Source organism: Talpa occidentalis, unplaced genomic scaffold, assembly GCF_014898055.3.
Source record: "Talpa occidentalis isolate TD23 unplaced genomic scaffold, MPIMG_talOcc4v2.1 talOcc4.4, whole genome shotgun sequence".
Lineage (NCBI taxonomy): Eukaryota > Metazoa > Chordata > Mammalia > Eulipotyphla > Talpidae > Talpa > Talpa occidentalis.
Genome location: NW_023604295.1, coordinates 14,853,264 through 14,872,984, shown reverse-complemented (window position 1 = coordinate 14,872,984; position 19,721 = coordinate 14,853,264). Strand labels below are relative to the sequence as shown.

The following is a 19,721-nucleotide window of genomic DNA, read 5'->3' as shown; positions in this document are numbered from 1 at the left end:
TTTCTTCTTCAGATTTATTGTTTGCGTATAGGAAGGCTACTGACTTTTGCGTGTTGATTTTGTATCCTGCCACTTTACTGAACTGACTGATGAGTTGAATTAGTTTTTCTGTGGAGTTTTTGGGGTTCTCTATGTATAATATCATATCATCTGCAAATAGTGATAGTTTGACTTCTTCTTTTCCTATTTGGATTCCTTGGATGTCTTTTTCTTGTCTTATTGCTCTGGCTAGGACTTCCAGTATTATATTGAAAAGCAGTGGTGAGAGTGGGCATCCTTGTCTTGTTCCAGATCTTAATGGAATTGCTTTCAGCTTTTCACCATTGAGAATTATACTGGCTGTTGGCTTGTCATAGATGGCCTTTATGATGTTGAGGTATGTTCCTTGTATCCCAAGAATTTCAAGGGCTTTTATCATGAATGGGTGTTGCACTTTGTTGAAAGCTTTCTCAGCATCTATTGATATTATCATATGGTTTTTATATTTCTTTTTGTTGATGTGTTGGATAACGTTGATTGATTTTCGGATGTTAAACCATCCTTGTGTCCCTGGAATGAATCCTACTTGGTCATGGTGAATTATCTTATGGATACATTGTTGGATTCTGATAGCTAAAATGTTATTGAGGATTTTTGCATCAGTGTTCATTAGGGAGATTGGCCTGTAGTTTTCCTTTTTTGTGTTGTCCTTGTTCGGTTTTGGTATTAGTGTAATGTTGGCTTCATAGAACGTGTTTGGTATTGTCCCTTCCTTCTCAATTTTTTGGAAGAGTTTGTGAAGGATAGGCACTAATTCGTCTCTGAATGTTTGGTAGAATTCATTTGTAAATCCATCAGGTCCTGGGCTTTTGTTTTTGGGGAGGTTTTTGATTACCATTTCAATTTCGCTGCTTGTAATTGGTCTGTTTAGGTGTTCTATTTCTTCTTTATCTAGCTTTGGGTGATTGTAGAGTTGTAGGAATTTGTCCATCTCCTCTAGATTGTTAAACTTGTTTCCATATAACTGTTCATAGTAGTTACTGATTATTCTTTTGATTTCTGCTGTGTCCGTTGTGATTTCTCCTCTTTCATTGATGATCCTGTTTATTTCTGCTTTCTCCCTTTTTTCCTTTGTGAGCCTGGCTAGGGGTTTGTCTATTTTATTGATTTTTTCAAAGAACCAGCTCTTGGTTTCATTGATCTTTTGGATTGTTTTTTTAGTTTCAATTTCATTTATTTCTGCTTTGGTTTTTATTATTTCTTTTCTTCTACTGGTTTTGGGGTTTTTTTGTTGTTCTTTTTCTAGATCTTTGAGCTTCGAGATTAGGTTGTTTCTTTGAGTTCTTTCTTGTTTCTTGATGTGAGCTTCTATTGCTATATATTTTCCTCTTATTACTGCTTTTGCTGCATCCCATACATTTAGGATATTGGTGTCCTCCTTGCCGTTCAATTCAAAAAATTTTTTAATTTCTTCTTTGATCTCCTCATTAGTCCAGTGGTCTTCCAGTAGTGTGGTTTTTAATCTCCATGAGGTAGGAAAGTTCCTTGCCTTCTTTTTATGGTTTATTTCTAGTTTGATGCCTTCATGGTCAGAAAAGATGGTTGATATGATTTCAATCTTGTGTATCTGTTGATGTTTGTCTTGTGCCCCAGTATGTGATCGATCCTGGAGAATGATCCGTGTGCGCTTGAGAAAAATGTGTACTCTGTTTTTTTGGGGTTTAGTGTTCTATAGATGTCTGTTAAGCCCAATTGCTCTAGGTCCTTATTTAGAGCTTTGGTTTCTTTACTTATTTTTTGTCTTGTTGATCTATCCATTGTTGATAGTGGTGTGTTGAAGTCTCCCACTACATATGTGTTTTCTCTGATGTCTGTTTTCAGAGAGGACAACAGTTGTCTGATATATTTTGGTTCTCCTTCGTTTGGTGAGTATATGTTAATGAGTGTTATTTCTTCTTGAAGTATTGTCCCCTTGATCATAATGTAGTGACCATTGGGGTCTCTTTTTATCTTTTTGAGTTTGAAATCTGTTTTATCTGATATAAGTATAGCTGTTCCTGCTTTCTTTTTTAGTCCATTTGCTTGTAGGATTGTTTTCCATCCTTTAACTTTGAGCCTATTTTTATCTTTTGTAGCTAAATGTGTTTCCTGGAGACAGCAAAAGGTTGGGTTTTGTTTCTTAATCCAGGCTGCAACTCTGTGTCTTTTTATTGAAGAGTTTAGTCCATTTACATTTAGAGTTAATATTGATATGTTAACATCTGTATTTGCCATTGTGTTTGTCTTTCCTTTGATTTTATTTATTTATTCTTTTAATAACCTTTTTTTTTTTTTGGCCTTCTTTCATTGTTATTCATCCCTCTGAGGTTCTGGCTTTAGGACTCCTTGTAGTATTTTTTGGAGTGGGGGTTTAGTTGTAATGAAATTCCGGAGTTTCTGTTTGTCTGAGAAGGTCCATATTCTTTCTTCAAAGAGGAAGGAGAGCTTTGCGGGATAGAGTATTCTTGGTTGGCATCTGTTTTCTTGGAGTCTGTTGACTATGTCCCTCCACTCTCTCCTTGCCCGTAGTGTTTCTTCGGAGAAGTCTGATGTCAGCCTGATTGGCTTTCCTTTGAATGTTATCTGTTTCTTCCCTCTTGCCAGCTTCATTATTTTTTCCTTGTCCTGGATTCTTGGGAGCTTTACTATTATGTGTCTTGCTGTATTTTTCCTTTCGTCGTGGAAGTTTGGTGTTCTTCTTGCTTCTTGTATATCAATTTTCATCTCCTTCTTCACATTTGGGAAGTTCTCTTCAATTATCTCTTTGAAAATTTTCTCTGTTCCTACTTCTCTCTCCTCTCCTTCTGGTATTCCTATAACTCTTATATTTCCTTTCCTCATGGAGTCAGATAGTCCCGTAGTCTTTCTTCGTTCTTTTTCCTTCGTACTTCTCTTTCCTTTTCTGTTTTGGTTCTTTTTATTTCTGTGTCTTCAAGAGAACTTATTCGTTCTTCCATTTCATCTATTCTGCTTTCATTGCTTTTCCCAGAATTCTTTAGTTCTTCCATTAATTCTTTGATCTCCTGCATTTCTTTTACTTCCCTCTTTAGGGACTCAATTTCATTCTTCTGATTGTTGATTATTTTTCCCTTATCATTGTTTTCCTTTATGACTTCTGTCAGTTTTTTAATCATGGCAATTTTAAATTCTCTTTCTGGAAGGCTCAGAAGTTCTTCCAAGTTACTGTCGTTGCAATCTGGGGGCTGGTTTTCTTTTTGTGGTGTGCTTTTTCCCTGGGGAGTAGCTAGGTTGCGTGTGGTTCTTCTCCTCCCTACTGTCTGTTTTCTAATCTGCCATATGCGTTGGGACACTGTGTAGTTCGGACTGGCCGGCATCTTGGGTGAGCTTCTCTGCTCCCCTCTGGTTCCTCCAGGAGTCATCTGTCAGTTTCAAGCAGTTTTTACTGGAGAAAGGTCCCTGTTCTAAAATGCCGATGTGGGGACACACTCCCCTGTGCTCCTGGTCTGCCCCGGCGGTGGTTCCTGCTCCCCCTCTGGGCTTGGACTGCAGGCCAGAGGGGGTCTGGCGTGGGCGAACTTCCCCCGCTCACCTCTGGCTCCTGAGGAAGCCTTCTGTAGGTAGTCTTTACTGAAGAAATGTCCCTGTTCTAAAATGGTGATGTGGGACACACTCCCTGCACGTCCAGTCTCAGGCACACTCTTCTGCACTCCTGGTCTGCCCCGGCTGTGGGTGCTCGCTCCCCCTGTGGGCTCAGACTACTGGTCGGAAGGGGCCCGGCGTGGGCTAACTCCCCAGCTGGCCACTAGCTCCTTCAGGAGCCTGTGCTGGCTTCAAGTTGCTAGGTGGCGCCAGAGATCTCTCCTAGAGCCCTTGGGGAGCTGATTATCCACCCCGTGGGACAGGGAACAGAGTGGGGATGGTAGGGTACACCTCAACGGCTTTGGGGTGCTGTGTCTGCCTTGTGCCCCACCATCGTGGGGAACGCACGCCCCTAATTTCGTGCCCCGAGTCTCAGTTCCAAAGCCCTCAGTTCCAGGACGCAGGCTGTAGCCCAGTTCAGTGGCGTGGGAATGGCGCCTTTTGAATCCCGCTCCCGTGCCTGGGCGCCTGGTTCCTGCTCACAAGGTGAGGGCCTCCGCGCGTCTCCCAGCAAGCCTAGGTCGCAGGCGCGGGGACCTGGGCAGTTGCGATCCGATCCGGATCCGCGTTTGCTTTTCAACCACACTGCTTTTTCAACCGCTCTGCTTTTCCGCGCGATCCCGTTTCCGCTCCGCAACGCCTTTCCGCGCAATCCCGATTCCGATCCGCGTCTGCTTTTCCAGCGCGCCGCTTTGCGCAGGCTTACCAGGTGGCCTGGGGCTGTGTGCTGGTGCTGGCCTCCTCCCTGGGGGTGGGGTCTCTCTTCAATGGCGCCTGGAGCTCACCTCAGCGGCGAATCCTGCAGGGTTCTCCTCAGCTCCCGTTCACGGGGTGTGGTGGCTGCAATAGTTCCTTTCCACTCACAGTCCTGCTTGCTGCGTCGTTTGTTCTTGTTAGTCGTTTTAGTTTGTTGTTTTCCTCCTCTCTGCGGGTCGGAGAGTGCCGCCTCTGTGGGCGGGGGAGGAGAGCAGGGTTCTGCGCTTCCCTCCCTTCTGGTCCTCTTTTATGGCCACTTTCTTCTTCGGGCAGTTTGCTAGAGTCGTCCGTTTATCTTCCGTGTCCCGGTTCTCACTGGGACCTGCCGCTTTTCCTCCCTATTAACTTTTTTTAATGGGAGATCTTACTCGCAGCGTCTCCTCGCCGCCATGTTGCTCCGCCCCCTCTCTGTTGATTACCTTTTTAAAGGGAGATTACCACTTCAAATTTTTCTCTATAGGAAAGATTCCACATTTGCAAAAAAAAAAAAAAAAACATTTCTGGTTTCTTATCATTTGCCAGTTGCAATGTCCTTATTTTCATGCTTTTCAATATTTTGCTTTAGTTTTTGCATTAATAGCTGGGTAACAAGAGGGTCACTTATGAAACTCAATTATATGAATATCAAACAAAAACATGAAATTATTGCTGGAAACCAGATTCTCTATAAAACCTATCCCTGCTACCATGTCAAGGAAAAAGTCATGATAGTTTATAATTTTCAGAAATAGCTTTATGGTATCTGAATCATGCTGACTAAATACAACTATGAAATACCTTAATTTATGCCATTTTCCTTAAAGAACTTTTTCTAGTTTGTAATCTAGACTTACTTCCACTTAATTTCTGAGTTTGAGTTTCTAGCAAATTATAGGGAAAGATCCATCCCACACCTCAGAGTGGGGTTCTATTATGCTATTGTATGTGTATATTTAGGTAGAAGTGTCTCCCATTAACTAACTTCATAATTTGAGGTACGACTGTATTGTAGAGTACACAGCCTTTCCTTAGTCAAGTGGTGGTTTGCTTTCAGCCCTACCTTGGAGATTCAAAAACCTTAGGGTTGGTAATATGCTGGTAAATCATGGATGATTTAAAGTATATCCTCTTACTTAGGAAAGGAAAGTCAAATTATAGATCCAGGCTTTGCCTCCCCCGAATCAGTTCCTTGCCCTCCCTTTAAATTGGTTCCCATTTGTGATGTTCTTTTCTATTTCACACAGTAATTTTTATGTTCACACTATGTAAATAAGTCTCAAAATAAAGGGTTATTGTACCAAACCTTTATTATCGTAACTCAAAAACAGACCGACTTCATGTATATAAACTTTGTGAAACTCGTACCAATAGGTTTACATCCATGTCTCTCCACTATAATTTGGAAAATCCTCTGTGAAAGCCTCCCTCATCCATTTCACCTGTGAATGTTTGTAGCCCATTGTAATAACAGTGAGCTCTCATGTCCCCTCTTGGCTGCTTTCTGCTCTATTGTGAAACTCGGACAGTAAAGGTGAGAGTCTGACTGGGAACAGAAAACTAGGATGGAACTGGAAACACTGATTTTGAATTGATCATAATGTAAATAAAGAAATAGATAACCCCCGGGCAGAGGTTGAGGGCCACTCAGAGCGCCTCACAATCTGTATGAAAAACAGGAAAAGGAAGCTGATAATCTGGGCTAGAGCGAACTTTTACTTGAAACACTCAGATGAATCAAGTAAAATATGGAGTTACTCTTGGGGGAGAGAGTAGAGAGGAGAGTGGATTGATTGCTATTTTAATTGTTTCAATAATCACCTCAATTTTCTATGATTTGATATATTCTGATGCTTTGATGGATCTATTCTTACTCATTTTAATCCCCCAAAAGATGAAGAATATGATTTTCATATTTCTGATTTATGAATTTTGTGATTACAATAAAGAAAGAAAATTGAATAGAAGCACTGCCGGTTGCTCTCCCCTGCACAGCCATGTTACAGTCTTGCTGCTCTAAAGTGTTGGCTGCAGCTGTGAGTTTATATCCTACATCAATTTGGAGAAACATATTACATACTCAGTTGTATGCCATAATAAAAGCAGCTAGAACAATCGCTCCTGTATTATTGTGTACCATACTCCCCTATAGATTTTCTGCGTAAGTGCTTGTATATATAAATAAATATCACAAGACTAGTGTTGCCATTAAAGAGAGTTTTTACATTAGTCAATGAGGAATCACTTTTGGACTATCTCTTATTTTGCATTAATTCATAGCCTGCAGAAAACATCTATTTGCATAGATAATTGACACATGGTGATTATTTCACAGATCGCAAAGCCCTTTATGTAAACTTGTTTATTTATATTGTTTGCATGACATTTAATAAAAATGTCTATTTAGAAGTTGAGAGACCCATGCAGCCCTAAGACTTGGTTGAATCATGGTGGAATCACTTGACTCCTTTCATGAATATAAAGCCTGAATCACAGCAAGGTCTTTTACAAAGATTATTGTAGTTAGTTCCTACATGAGCTTTGCATCTGTCCCTGTGGCTGCATCCAGTTATTCTCTGTTAGTGTAAAGAAGATAATCAAACATAACTGTCATGTTGAATATTCCTTCCCAACAATAGTGATTGTTCCTGGACCTACACAGTTTTACTATAAACCTCAATAATAAATATGCTTTCATAAAGCTTTACTCTCTGCAGAACAGCAGGTCTGATTTCCAGTGTATTAAGTGACTACATTAATGCAATGTAAGGAATTTGTAGCTCGAGTTCTTAGTTATTCTAGCCTTAAGAAGTTTTTCTTTTTTTTTTTTTGCTTAAGAATTATAAAATTTCAATGATTAGCACTTTCGCTGACTACTGTTATTTTTGTCTCCCTCCTCCCTGCATAACCACCTCCTCCTATGCACTAACCTTCTCTCAATTGTCACTATGTTCTGTTTCTTGGGCTGGTAAGTGTGTGTATGCGTGTATGTGTGTGTACATATGTATGTGTATTGTGTATGTGTATATGTGTATATATATATATATATATATATATAGAGAGAGAGAGAGAGAGAGAGAGAGAGAGAGAGAGAGAGGGAGAGAGAGAGAGAGAGAGAGACTCCAATATATATATATTGACTCCAGGTTACCCACCAACTGGGTTTGGATTTCCTGAAATCATTTCGCAGGTTTTTAGCCTTTGGGAAATAATTGAATTCAAGCCTTGGTTTCTCTGTATTTAAATAAGTAATTCAGTGAATATTAAATAATTATAATTAAAAAGGTAAATAGATGTCATAATAGTGACTGTGGGGAACAAGCAAGAACAAAAGGAAGTATCAAAACAAATTCATTGAAGATGTTCATACAGTGAACAAAAATGTTATCCAATGAATCTGTATTATAATGAAAGTAGTTATCAAAACTATGTTAATAAATTTTATTGGAGGGTCTCCCTGGTGGTGCAAGGGTTTAAACACCACATTATGAAGCAATCTTCAGCCTCTGCAGCACGAGTTCAATCCTCATCCGGCAACCCACATGGCACAGCAAACTCTCCTGTCTCGCCCTTTGCTCCCCTCAGCAGTGTATTTCAGTCAGTCTGCCTGTTCTGTTCCCCACTCTATCTCTGATGAATCTGCTCACCCCCTGCATCTCTGGCCTGTATCCCAGCTCTTCTATGCATAAATAAATAAATCTTTAAAAAAATAAATAAATGAATTTTATTGGAATTGTATTGAGTGTATACCATCTCAGTCATGGTCCATGTAAAACAATAGGCCTACAAATATTAATCTGTTTATGGCTAAATTTTTTATCTTATGATTGTTTATGTCTTCTGTTTTAAAGTGATCATTGGTTGAGAGTTATATATACTAGACTGTTAACTTCCTTGAGATTGCTCGTTGAAGCATTGCCATTTCTGGTAGGTACATTTGCTTTGTTTAGCAAAAGGAGTAAAGATGTCACAACTGTGGAATTTTGTTAGCTCCATCAGAGGAATTTGTGAAGATATAGTATTTTGAAGTCTGCATTTGTATTTAAAACTACCTGGCAGATTAAAAGAACTGGTGCTCCCCTGAAAATATTTCTTTCTTTTTTTTAAAAGATTTATTTATTTATGAATACAAGAACTGGGGTACAGGCCAGAGGTGTGGGGGGTGAGAGGATTCACCAGAGTGGGGAACAGAACAGGCAGATGTACTGAAATACACTGCTGAGGGGGGCAGCGGATGAGTCGGGAGAGCTCTGCTGCACCATATGGGTAGCTCCCTGGCTGGGGATCGAACTTGTGCCACAGTGGCTGCAGATAGCTTCAGAGGTTGCATCTTAACCTCTTGCACCACCAGGGAGGCCCTCTAAAAATATTTCTAATCACCATTGCTTCACTGTACTTTTTCAGATTCTTTTACGTCCTTCGCATTATGTTAAATGCAGATTAGCTATGTCATTGAGAAGAAATGCAGATAGAAAATAAAACGTGATAATAATCAAACTAACATTAAAATGATTTTATTTGATTTATGATTCAATAAATTATCCAATGTTGCTATTGATTCAGTTTATGACACTTTAATATGACTGAAACACTTCACTTTGAAGGTCAGAGTTCTACATACAGAATTCCATAATTTCATTAAATTATATAGAAATAACCTACTTAGAGTTGGCAAAATATTTGTGATCCATACAGCAAACATGGTTAACATAATCATTCCTAAGTTTTGAATATTAAGAAGATGGAATAAAATATTCTACTTCCTACTTTTTAAGAATAAGTACTACAAAAGACATTACTAATTTTCTTCTTTAAGAATTGTTGCATGGTATTGTAATGCTAAAAACTGAGATGAAGAATGCTCACAAATAATTATCTTCTTACATGTTTATCCAATTTTTCAGGTAGTTCATGAAAAGATATACAGCAAAATTTCTCACTCAGGATTTCAATAGGTTATTTGTTCTATGTATTAAAATGCATTAAACACGGGTATATATATATATATATATATATATATATATATATATGCATTTTTTTCTTCTAGCAATGGTTGTTTTGAGCAACCTGGAACCAAATACAACTTATGAAATCAGGGTTGCAGCTGTTAATGGAAAAGGTCAAGGAGACTACAGTAAAATAGAAATCTTCCAAACATTACCAGTTCGTAAGTAATCTTTTCTTTTTCTCTTGCTTGCCACGCTCTTCCCCTGCAAATTTAAATGGAATTTTAAAATGCAGGAAATGTTTCAACACTTGGAGAAGTGAATTATGTCTTTGTTAAAGTGGTTTCTGAAGATGATAGCATGCTAGATTTATAAAAATAACTTTACTTCTGAAGCAAGGTTAAAAAAAAAAAGAAAAGGTATTCGGCAGTACATACAGTAAAATTGCTCTCAGGAAACTATCCCAATTAGGAAGATGTCCTAGTTATTCATAGTCTGATTAATTGGATTGTACTGCTCAGACTGTCTCCTGTGAGGGAGTACAACAGTGTCCTGTAACATCTCCAATATTTTACTCTTTTAATGAGGCATGACTATTGTCTTTATCCTATATGTTCGTCCAATATGTGAGAAAGAGGCACCATTAAATTAATCCATTACCGCAGGACTGCAGAAGAAAACTTTTGTAGCTTTGTTTTTGTTATGTCCTAATTTGATCTATTTCATATTAATTATGTTTACATAAAGTTAAGATACATTTCAATGATGCACATATCCTTTATGTAAAATGCACGGCAAAGAAAATTGAGAAAACTTGTGTCTACACAAGTGCTGTTACAAAATCTACCCATTACCTTGACGATTAAATATAAATATTAGGAGAGTCAAATTGGTCACTTTACTTTTGACAATTTGTAACCAGTTATGTTGGTTCTCATAGAATCTGTCAGATATGCTACCTTTACTCCATTTCTAATGTTAGTCTATTTAAGTCCCTATTTTCTCAGTGTCATGGCTGCAAGTACATCTTGACTCATAATCCATTAGACTTAAGTGGTTGTAGAATTAAATTTTTTTTTTTCCTGTTTATAACCCTCAACTGCACCAACCTTCTCTTGAGTCCCTTCCATTCATACCAGTGGTTGCCGGCTGCCATCTTTATCTTTCCCCTCCACAGTCACAGAGCTGCCCCCAGCAGTGCACCTAATTAAACGTTAGCTACTATTGAGAGTACTTTGCATTTTGTCTTGACTTATCCCCCTTTTATAACTGCCAGGATCACTGCACAGCCTCCAGGAAAGGAATGATCTCTTTGTAAGACCTTGGTTAACCCCTCCACCTTTATTTCTTCTGTCAGTTAGGCGCACTGTCATTCATTCTTCATACATTTATTCAATATGCTGTAAATGCTGCAACCATAAAATATCTCTCTTGCTCTTTATTCTTTTCAGTTTTCTTTTTAAAGGATAAGAATTCTAAACTCTTACTGTACTATTGTTGACTTGCAGATCTCTCTAGGCAGTGAGCAATTTGAGGGTAGGAATATCGAGGTCTTCAATAATAAATATGTGATTTAATTATCTCCCAGTATTGTTTTAAAGTTAAATTAGATAATATGTTCAAAGTGGTTAATATGTGATAGCTCTTCCATTATTAGTAATTAAATATTGATGTTTACTTTTGTATTATCTTTCATTTATAATTTCTAATAGAAGCCATTAATTTAATCTGTTTATCTGTGATAGAATCTGTATTGGTTCAGAATTTTCTTTTCAAAAGTAGAAGCAATTGCCATGGAATGACAAATGTGTTATAATATTAACTATAAAAATATACATACAAAATGTATAGGCATAAATAATTTAAATGTGTAAAATTCATTTGTTATTAAGTTTCTGATTTATAATTATTTTCTCAAATGCTATTTTAAAAACTATGATTACAATAACATTATTAAGTGAATTTATATTATACAACATTTAAATTCTAAAACCAATTTAGATACTATGCTAAATCACCTGATCTAACATTCATTTTAGAATATTTACATCTTTCATAATCTCTTATTATATACTTTAAACAATTATCATACTGTTCTTAAAGAAATTTCAATTTGTCAAAAATACCATGCATATATAGATTATGTCACGTCTGCATGCTAGTTCAATTAACTTTAATTAAACAATCACTCTGCAGTTCTCATATCCACTTGGTTGTAATATGGCTGCAGCGTATGTGGACCTTAGTTGCTTGCATGGCAAAACACCCAACTGTTATATTTCTTTAATTACCTGGCTTTTCTCAAAGAAAATAGTCACTTGATTAAGATTATAAAAAATATTAGAAATACAGATGATTGTTTCAGATAACTCCAGCTTTGGAGGCATGCAGTCCTCTTTACTCATCTACTTAGTTTGTCCTTTGGAATTCCTCTGAGTAAACCAGATATTATAGGTTTCTGGAACACTGCAAACTAAAACAGGTCTCCTATGATTTCATTAGTGTTGCAACATCCATGAGGACCTGCAGAAAACAGAAGCAGAGGAGGCTGCTGTAAGCTCAAGCTCATCACACAAGGACATATAGCAAGGAACCCCCATTCCAAGTTTCCAGGCAGTGATGGCATCCTTCAAATAGAAAACTCTTAAATTTTAGGAGCCTCTGCTCATATTCAAAAGAATATAAGCATCTTTGTTCTAAGTAATCCCTATTTGAATTATAGCATCAAAGGCACATAAGTTCCTGAGTCCAGAAGACAAAAATACCATTGAAACATGAGTCTATAGATTAAATGCCACAAAATTTCTATATTCAAATATTCATTTAATTAAAAATTGCTTATGAAAACAGATCATTAATTGCTAAGCTGTTGTCGGTTAGATCTGTATTCCATATGGTTTAGAGTTAAATCTATATTCCATATAGTTTAATGCCTTGATATATTTGTATTAATAAATATTCACTAAATGTTTTCACAATTGTATTGATATAATAAATAGGATTCCACTCTATTAATAATAAAAGAAATGAAATTTCACACTTACATAATTATAGTACTATTCTTAGAGACTTTTTATATCAATATAAGTAATGTATTTGTTTCTGGGTTTCACAATTTGGTCATGATATTTCTCAGTTTGTGAATATTGCTGATTCTTGATGGGTGGTTCTTGAATCAGAGGTTATAGCAAAAGACAAATAGTAAATAATAAATCCAGGATAGAATTACATATTTTGATTACAGGACAGTGTTCTTTTCATTCAAATGTAGTTTCTTTGGGCATCTGAGTTATGTGCAGATCTCACCAATGTTGTGTTACATACTTAGGTGAACCAAGTCCACCATCCATACATGGGCAGCCAAGCAGTGGGAAGAGCTTTAAACTCAGTATCACCAAACAGGATGATGGAGGTGCCCCTATTCTGGAGTACATTGTGAAATACAGAAGTGTAAGTATTCCTTTCATTAGTGTTTTATATGAAATGTTTTCAGATTACATTAAATTTGCTTCGACTTCATGGACATACCAGTCGTGAATGCATAGTCAATAGCATCGGTGCTAAAATGGTACTCATAGGAATTCAAATACTAATTTTCCTTTGTTGAAGTCATTTTAAGGTGTAAAAATGCTTGCTAAACATAGATGTTCTAAACGTAGTTCATCCAAATAAAGCCATGATTTTCCTCTTGTGATTTCCACAGATGAAGTAGAATTTAGCAACATTTTACATTTTCCCTGTTTTTTTCTGCAAAGTTGAGCAGGATAGTTTCACCTTCAATCCTACTTGATATTAGTAATTTCAGGCTTTGCTTTTTTCTCCATTTCATACCCCAGGTATGATTATTAGCATATCACACTTTGAATAAAGTACTTTAATCTGCATTTATCAAAGAATGGTCACATTGAATCTGAGTTAGTAGAAGTTTTCTTCAAGTTAACTGGCACTAGCTAATAAGACTTTGCACGGTAAAGAGCTGCCTTGGGAGTTTTCGTGTGTGGAGGGTGAAGGACACCCTCTAGATCCACAGGGATTCATGGTGGCCAGTGATTTTGCAGTCATCTGACAATGATGCAAAGATCATTAAATGTGATTTTTCCTTAAGTACCACTATTTTTCTGCTGTGGAATATGTTAAATTTAAATCAAGTTCTGGGGCCTCCCCTGGTGGCGCAGTGGTTGAGCGCTGGGTTGCAAGGCTGCCCGCAGCCTCTGTGGCGCCAGCTCGATCCCTGGCCACTGGCGAGGGTCCCACAAAAATAAAAAATAAAAAATAAATCAAGTTCTGTATGGTGATATTGTTAATAATTATCCCCATAACACATTATCACTTTTATTTCTTTTATTAAACATAGTGATATTTAAATTTATTATGTTTTAGCTAATTTGGGGAAGCTTGGGTTATTGTGTGCCTCACCTATTTTGTATCTTTTCCTTAATTATTCTTTGCTTGACCATTGTGTGCTTCTCAGTGTGCAGAAACAGGGAAAGTTGACAAGGAACCTCTCAGGGCAAAAGTACTGGTATGAAGAGTTATACATGCTGAAATCAGCATGTGCAGAAACAAGGGAAGTTTGAGATAAGGAAGCTCTCAAGGCAAGAGTCCTGGTGTGAAGATCTGTACTGAATACAGCATGTGCAGAAACAGCAATAGGTGTTATGGTTAGAGTAGCATAAACACTGAGACTTCCCTTGACTTTCTCTCTATTTCCCAACCTTGGCTGGGGCCAGCTGGTTATGCATCACCTGCACACTAGTGCATCTCCCGTTTGCCTGCTTGCTTCTTTGATCTTTATTTTTTTATTTTCTGTCTGATTCTAAATTAAAAAAGGAGACTGTCCTAGGAGCTGGACTGCACTTTTCTCGGTGTAGTCCCTCTAGGCTTCTCATTGTTCTGGACATGGACTCTGAGTAATCCTTTTTCATCCTGTAGCCACATGTCATGATGAGACAGTAATTGATCATTAATGGTATCTAGATAAATTTATTATTTTTCATTTTTTTAAAGATTTATTTATTTATGCATTCCAGAGCTGGGGTATAGGCCAGAGGTGTAGGGTGAGAAAATTCACCAGAGACAGAGTGGGGAGCAGAACAGGCAGACTGACTGAAATACACTGCTGAGGTGAGCTGCGGGTGAGACAGGCGAGGTCTGCTGTGCCATGGGTCAGCTCCCTGGCCAGGGAATCAAACTTTTGCTACAGTAGCTACAGATGGCTTCATAGTGCTGATGCTTAACCCTTTGTGCCACCAGGGAGGCCCTAGATGAATTTTAACTATTATCCCACAAGTCCGCCTTTTTCTAAATTATAATATTGATGCTTTTAAATGCAGACAGCTAAGTTTTGAAGGTAGCGAAAAAGGAAGTTTGAGTTTGAATACCGCAAGCACTTCAATAATGAATTTTAGCTATAGGTTCAGTCTTTTCTCTTTTTTTTAACAGTTCAGTCTTTAAATTGAAGATTAACATCTCCTTTACAGGATGCTACTCGTGGCAGATTTCATGCTTGCAGTGAAGAGCACCTGTATATGTCTTTTTTTTTTTTTTTTTTTTTTTGGTGTCTCTGTTATTAGAGGCTTTCTAGCCCATTTCAAAATTCATTGATCTGTCTGTGAATCTGATAAGGTCATGCTACAATTCACTACACTTGACCATTCTTTATCTGAAAACTCTCTGGAAGGGAGAGAGTCTCTCTATAAGGGACAAAAGCCTGAAATGATTTTGTGAATTGGACTGGACAAACAGGACTTTCATGTGAATTGTGACCCATTGTGCATCCGAAAGAACTTTTGTTAAAAATGATGCAGGTGAGGAACCCCATTTATGGGAAAGCCCAGTGAAATCCTTTGGGAAACACTGAAATGCAATGACTAGTTGTAAGAATGTTTAATATATTCTCTACCTTTATAATGTCTGCCTTAAACAAAATGTTGTGTTTGCTTTGGCCATTCTAAAGAACTGATGTTGGAAACAAAGCTAATGTTATATGAGTTCAAACAGAATCATTGATTTCAACTGCTGACAACAAATATTTGGTCCCACTGAATTTTCTCTTCATCTATTATTGGCTTTTTAACTATATAATATAGCATGTATTTTTAGGAAAGTTGTGACTTTTATCAGCTCTGCAGTCAGGAATGCAAACTATTTTTATGTTTTCTCAGCCTTGCCATGTTGAAATTTGTCCTCATCCAGATTATTTTCTGTTCCTAAGAGGATGGCTTGAGATCCATATTTACAATATGAAAAAAAAATGGAAAGAACAATTGAGGCAAGAGGCTGTTTAAACAGAATTTGTCTTTTTTCTCAGCAATAGAATGCATTATTTTAAACTCCATCAAACAGAATTAAAATTACTTCTCCTTATATGGAAATATGTCTCATGTTTACCATAAAAAAAAGTAGGTACAGATGTGAACTAGGTCAGCAAATTAAAAGTGTCTGGGTGAATTATAAATTCCATCATTTTTATTCTCTTAGTAACTGCATAGCGTGAAAGTCTCCTCTTCCCTTGGCTTGCTGGTGGCTACCACATCCTTTGTCCTTCCGTGCACTTTGCTCCGTGGACACACATCCTTCATGGCTCTTCCTCTTACAAAAGTATGAGTCCTGAGCCCCCCCTGGTGGCGCAGCAGTTGAGCGCTGGACTGCGAAGCTGCCCGCAGCCTCTGCAGCGTTGGTTCCATCCCTGGCCTCCGGGTAAGGGTCCCACATGGCACGCAGACCTCTCCTGCCTCCCACTGCTCCCCTCAGCAGTGTATTTTGTCACTCTGCCTGTTCTGTTCCCCGCTCTGGTGAATTCTCTCACCCTCCCACGCTTCTGACTCTACCCAGTACTTGTATAAATAAATAAATAAATCTTAAAAAAAAAAAAAAAAGGCACACTTGGCAGCTTTTGGTATAATATCAGGTTATCCGGAACTCTGCCTCCCACTGCAGAATGTGGAATGTCCCTTACACTCACTGTATTGACAGTGGCCTCAGTGTTTATTAATTCAAAGCAAAAATGTTTCTACATATGTTTAGAGTCAATGCAATTAACAACATGGAAATGATCGCATTTTGGAAACTCAGGGGACTCTGTATATATGATTTTGAGACATAGATACTATTTAAAATGGGGACCAAATCTATTTTGTATCTTTACGTGAATTAGAATTGCTATTTTTATGAAGAGTTACATGCGAAACACATGGAAATAAATGTTTTAAACATAATAAGAAAATTGTGAGTGACTCAACATTACCTATTGGTCATCAATACATTTTTTTAAAGATTTATTTATTTATGCATACAACAGCTAGGGTACAGGCCAGAGATGTGGGGGGTAAGAAGATTCACCAGAGACAGATTAGGGAATGGAACAGGCAGACTGACTGAAACACACTGCTGAGGGGAGCAGCAGGCGAGACAGGAGAGGTCTGCCTCACCATGTAGGTTGCTCCCTGGCTGGCTGGGGGTTGAACTCATGCTGCAGAGGCTGCAGATTGCTTCACAGTGCGGTGCTTAACCCCTTGCGCCAATAAGGAGGCCCTCGTCATCAATACCTTTTAACCTCAGTGTTTTATGAAAATGTGATGGAGGACAAGTTTTATCGTCATTAAATATCGAGCTTGTTTGTCCACCTTGTCTTTCTCCCCCAATTTAATGGTAGCAACACCCAGTTTTTGTCTATACTCAATATAAATGTTTACCCTACCAAGAAGAAAAGTTTCAGTTCCTCCTCAGTTCCATCTCATACCTGTTAGGCCATACACCTCCTTGCCATTTCTAATCTCTAGCCCTTTTAAACTTCACAATTCACTAGAATATCTGTTTTTATTTTATTTATTTTTTTTGAAAGATTTGTTTATCTATTTATACAAGCACTGGGTACAGTCAGAAGTGCAGGAGGGTGAGAGAATTCACCAGAGCCAGAGCGGGGAGCAGAACAGGTAGACTGACAAAATACACTGCTGAGGGGAGCAGCAGGCAGCAGGAGAGGTCTGCGCGCCATGTGGGACCCTTGCCGGTGGCCTGCGATCGAACCTGCAATGCAGAGGCTGCGGGCAGCTTCGCAGCCCAGCACTCAACCACTGTGCCACGGGGAGGCCCTAGAAGATCTGTTTTTAAAAATCATGAAAATGACTGGTTGCATAATTCAAACAACACTCTGTTGACTGATCATCAATACTGGGTTACTACTCCCAAAGCTGATGGAAATTTTAACAACACAGTCTTAGTGTAGATTTCTAAGCTCCTAAATAGAGCCATTGTGACCCATTTATATTTACTAGATCATTTGATGGCATGCCTTCTACTCCAACACACTAAAATCATCTCCATCTCTGTTTTTTCTTTCCTTCTGTCCCTCTACACTTAATCCATCTTGCATACACCCATGGTCTTCAGGCTCAACTGGAAATCTATGATTCAACATAAAGTTATATTAATGTAGAAAAGAAAATAGAGGAATCTGGAGAGGAAGTAACACAGTTTTCAGTTGATGCCTTTTTTTTAAAGATTTATTTATGCATAAAAGAACTGGGGTACAGGCCAGAAATGAGGGCGATGAGAGAATTCACCAGAGACAGAGTGGGGAGCAGAACAGGCAAATTGAGTGAAATATAATGCTGAAGGAGGCAATGGGTGAGACAGGAGAAGTCTGCTGCGTCATGTGGGTAGTACCCTGACTGGCCAGGGATCCAACTCATGCTGAGAGGCTGCAGATTGAACTCAGTGCTGCAGAAGCTGCAGACAGCTTCATAGTGCTTAACCCTTGCGCCACCAGGGAGGCCCTAATGACTTTTTTGACCCTATCTTTTAACATCCCTATGGAAAGGACTGTATGGTCCATAATGTGGAAATAACAAAAGGTTATGCTCCCTGTATGAATGTTGATTTCTAGCAGACATGGAATCTAAGTATTTAAGCCTGAATTTTACTGGGAAAAGAACAAGAGAATCACTTTCTAACACAGAAAATATATACCTTCCTATAAATTATGAACCAGGAAATGCACATTATTCTGTTATCCTGTATCATGCAATTTTGTCTAGTCACCCAATAAGAAGACAGCATTTATTAGAAAAGAGCTAGAGTAATAAAGTCAGAACTCAGTGTTTCTATAGACACCGTGAAAATGAACATTTCCAACAATAATTCAGTAAGATTAAACCATGTATTTGGAGAATAAAGACAAGCATATTACTCTTACAAGGTGTATGGAAAAATGAAAGAAGTTATTTTATGAATAGTACATTTTAGATCTATTTTGTATTGTATCAATATAACACCATATAATTTAATACTTTTTACATGCTTCCATGGGTTTTTCATGATTTCCTTTCTAATTATACATAGCTATAGGATCTTAACTATCACTTAATGTTGGCACATTACATAGGCTTTGTGGGCTAAGAAGGGCTAAAGAAAATTGGTAGCTAAAACCAACTGTAAAGGAGGTACTTAAGGGACAAGGAGGTACTTTAGGGACTAGCAATGTTGTTCTAGCACATATTTTTAAGTGTTTTTTTTTAAAGATTTATTTATTTATGCATACAAGAGCTGGGGTATAGGCCAGAGGTACAGGGAGGGTGAGAGGATTCACCAGAGAGAATGGGGAGCAGAACAGGCAGATGGACTGAAATACACTGCTGAGGGGAGCAGCAGGTGAGACAGGAGCCGCCTGCTGCGCCATGTGGGTCAGCTCCCTGCCAGAGGTTGAACTGGTGCTGCTGTAGCTGTGGATTGCTTTATAGTGCTGATGCTTAACCCCTTGTGCCACCAGGGAGGCCCCTGTTTCTAAGTATTAATGCACTTTCTTAAGCTGTTCTGATTCTTGTAGGTTCCATTTATTATTTTTTCCATAGGAATAGGCAAAGTAATGTTGACAAAGCTGTTAAGGTAATAGATAAATAAAACTGAGCTTTTGTTGTCACAAGAATTTATTTTCTAGGTAATTATGCTTGGTATATACATTAAAATTTATTTAAAGCTACCAGTTTAAGTTTTAAAATGTTTTCAAACAATGAATAGCTATAAATACTAAGGAGTCCTAAATTTTTGGTAATTTTCTTTTGCTGCTCATGATGAGCTTAATTTATCCTTGTATTGACAGTCTCAAGTAGACTGTTGTCTGAATGAATACGTGCATCAAAGAATAAATAAGTCTATGTTGTATAATTATAGTCTTGTAATAGATTGATAAATACAAGAAATAATTAATATATGGGGAAAAAAACTTATACCCTGCAATAGTATGTGAGTAATGTGTATACAGAATATCACAGATAGGAAAAAGTTAAGAATTTAAAAGTCCAAACCAAATTTAAAAACCTCAAAACCTACATCTTTTCAAATCACAGTGGAATATATTTGTTTATATATGAATTACCAGAATTGTTTATATATGATTTACCATATTGGTAAATCACCTCTCTAATA

The 19,721-nt window shown here is 37.8% G+C and overlaps 1 protein-coding gene across 2 annotated transcripts in view; it reads left to right on the top strand.

Moving 5' to 3' along the window:
* Positions 1 to 19,721, top strand: part of NCAM2 (neural cell adhesion molecule 2) — a 413,941-nt gene that overhangs the window by 354,824 nt on the left and 39,396 nt on the right. For both annotated transcript variants that reach the window (XM_054700347.1, XM_054700348.1), the window contains exons 13-14: positions 9,398 to 9,517; positions 12,625 to 12,746. In XM_054700347.1, the coding sequence (XP_054556322.1) occupies positions 9,398 to 9,517; positions 12,625 to 12,746 (242 nt within the window). The remainder of the gene's footprint in view (positions 1 to 9,397; positions 9,518 to 12,624; positions 12,747 to 19,721) is intronic.